Source organism: Phoca vitulina, unplaced genomic scaffold (assembly GCF_004348235.1).
Source record: "Phoca vitulina isolate PV1807 unplaced genomic scaffold, GSC_HSeal_1.0 scaffold1529, whole genome shotgun sequence".
Lineage (NCBI taxonomy): Eukaryota > Metazoa > Chordata > Mammalia > Carnivora > Phocidae > Phoca > Phoca vitulina.
This window is the reverse complement of record NW_022591216.1, coordinates 1-2,968: the sequence shown is the minus strand read 5'-3', so window position 1 is coordinate 2,968 and position 2,968 is coordinate 1. Positions and strand designations below refer to the sequence as shown.

Below are 2,968 nucleotides of genomic sequence, written 5' to 3'. Positions count from 1 at the left end.
GCCCTATTCACTCTCTGCTTTATCCCTGCTTTCCTTTTCTTCATACCACCTGCCACCACCTGAAATACTATTTAAATTTCTTATTTGTTAATGTATTCTTTCTCCATCATTGAATGATAGGGACTTTTGTTCTTTACCACCCCATACTCCTTGCCTACACAATGCCTAAAATGTAGATAGCATTCAATTTATTTTTCAGAAACTTAGAATAATTTTTAAATTAAAATTATAGAATACATGGCCTTTGGTAAAAAAGTGATTGGAACAAAAATTCCAAAACTATGGGGGTATAGAAGTTCCCCTAAAGTGCACCATATGTAAGCACAACATATTAAAGTGAATTTCTAGAATATAAAATTTAAAAAGTAGCATTTAAAAACTGAGAGTAATATAAGATCGTGTGAAAATTAGTCATGCTATTTGCTTCTGTCCTTGAAGTCACCTCCACCACATGGAACCAGGAAATGAAACACAAATTTCAAAGTTTCACCTTCTAGGACTATCAGAGGACCCACAACAGCAGCCCTTCATATTTGGGCTTTTCCTCTCAATGTACCTGATCACTGTGTTTGGAAACCTGCTCATCATCCTGGCCATCAGTTCAGACTCCCACCTCCACACGCCCATGTACTTCTTTCTCGACAACCTGTCCTTTGTAGACATCTGTTTCACCTCCACCATCATCCCCAAGATGCTATGGAACATCCAGACTCAGAGCAAAGTCATAACCTATGCAGACTGCATCACACAGATTTATTTTCTCATACTCTTTGCTGTGTCAGAAATCTTCCTCCTGAGTGTGATGGCCTATGACCGGTTTGTGGCCATCTGTCACCCCCTGCACTACATGGTCATCATGAACCCCCAGCTCTGTGGACTGCTGGTTCTGGTGTCCTGGATCATGTCTATCCTGAATTCCTTGTTACATAGTTTAATGATGTTGCGGCTTTCCTTCTGTACACACTTCCAAATCTCCCACTTTTTTTGTGAACTCAATCAGATGATCCAACTTGCTTGTTCTGACACCTTTCTTAATAACTTAGTGATGTATTTTGCAGCTGTCCTGTTGTGTGGTGGTCCTTTTGCTGGGATCCTTTATTCTTATTCTAAGATTGTTTCTGCCGTATGTAGAATATCATCAGCTCAGGGCAAGTATAAAGCATTTTCCACCTGTGCATCTCACCTCTCTGTTGTCTCCTTGTTTTATTGTACATTGCTCGGTGTGTACCTTAGCTCTGCTGCTCCCCAGATCTCCCACTCAAGTGCAGTGGTCTCAGTGATGTACACCGTGGTCACACCTATGCTGAACCCCTTCATCTATACCCTGAGGAACAAAGATATAAAGAGGGCTCTGAAAGGAATCATCGGGGTTCCAGTGATGTGAGGGCCAATCGTCCTGGGGCTGAAGAAGTGCCCATGATTGCAGGGCTCACAGCCTCAGAGCCAGGAACTGCCATTCTTTGATCAGACTGTGGAGGTAGAATCGGCTCCTTCTATTTATTTCCTGGAATTTCCATTTGTTTGAATTCAACTTCTCCATACATTTAAATAACTCATTTTATTAACCTTCTACTCTATCTGATACACAGATAGTTTTCACCTTTGTCCATAATATACTTTTCAAAGTTTTTTCCAACCTTGATCAAAAATATTTGGAAATTCTCATTTATTTCACAGGGTACCATGGATTTCTACTTGGGGCACCTGGGTGCCTTAGTCAGTTAAGTATCTGCGTTTGGCTCAGATCATGACCCCAGGGTCTGGGGATTGAGCCCTACATTGGGCTCCCTGCTCAGTGGGGAGTCTGCTTCTCTCTCTCCCTCTGTGTGCTGCACTCCCTGCTTATGCTCTCCCTCTCTCTCTCTCTCTCTCCCTCTGTCAAATAAATGAATAAAAAATCTTTAAAAAAAGAATACTTTCTACACAAAAAACATATATCATCCCAAGTAATTTTCTCTTACGTTAAAAAGAATAGTCATGAGTCATATTATTCATATAGAAAAAAACTAGTTTGATAACTATGGTCATTTATATAATTTTACAATAAAGGAAAGTATGAGATCCCAGCTTTTATCTTTTTTTTTAATTTTATTATGTTGTGGGGGTTTGTTGTTGTTGTTGTTGTTGTTTTTTAAGATTTTATTTATTTATTTGAAAGAGAGAGAATGAGAGAGAGCACATGAGAGGGGGGAGGGTCAGAGGGAGAAGCAGACTCCCTGCCAAGCAGGGAGCCCAATGCGGGACTCGATCCAGTGACTCCAGGATCATGACCTGAGCCGAAGGCAGTCGCTTAAACAACTGAGCCACCCAGGTGCCCATCATACAATACATCATTAGTTTTTTATGTGGTGATCCACGATCCATTGTTTTCGTATAACACCCAGTGCTCCATGCAGTACGTGCCCTCCTTAATACCCATCACCGGGCTAATCCATCCCCCCACCCACCTCCCCTCTAAAACCCTGTTTGTTTCTCAGAGTCCATAGTCTCTCATGGTTCATCTCTCCCTCCGATTTCCACCTCCCTTCATTTTTCCCTTCCTTCCCCTAATGTCCTCCATGCTCTTCCTTATGTTCCACAAATAAGTGAAACCATATGATAATTGACTTTCTCTGCTTCACTTATTTCACTTAGCATAATCTCCTCCAGTCCCATCCATGTTGATGTAAAAGTTGGGTATTCATCCTTTCTGATGGCTGAGTAATATTCCATTGTATATATGGACCAATCTTCTTTATCCATTCATCTGTCAAGGGCATCTCAGCTCTTTCCACAGTTTGGCCACTGCGGACATCACTGCTATGAACATTGGGGTGCATATGGCCCTTCTTTTCACTACATCTGTGTATTTGGGGTAAATACCCAGAGGTACAATTGCGGGGTCATAGGGTAGCTCTATTTTTAAATTTTTGAGGAACCCTCACACTGTTTTCCAAAGTGGCTGTACCAACTTGCATTCCCACCAACA

At 41.4% G+C, this 2,968-nt stretch overlaps 1 protein-coding gene across 1 annotated transcript; it reads left to right on the top strand.

The window, feature by feature from the left end:
* The first annotated feature begins 448 nt into the window (after positions 1-448).
* On the top strand, positions 449-1,384 carry LOC116629577 (olfactory receptor-like protein OLF4). The gene has a single exon (XM_032399829.1). The coding sequence runs from the start codon at positions 452-454 to the stop codon at positions 1,382-1,384; it is 933 nt and encodes a 310-aa protein (XP_032255720.1). The 5' UTR covers positions 449-451.
* The last annotated feature ends 1,584 nt before the right edge of the window (positions 1,385-2,968 follow it).

Bases quoted from the DNA above. Each gene is read 5' to 3' on its own strand.
- LOC116629577 (XM_032399829.1), top strand. From the start codon at position 452: ATGGAACCAGGAAATGAAACACAAATTTCAAAGTTTCACCTTCTAGGA.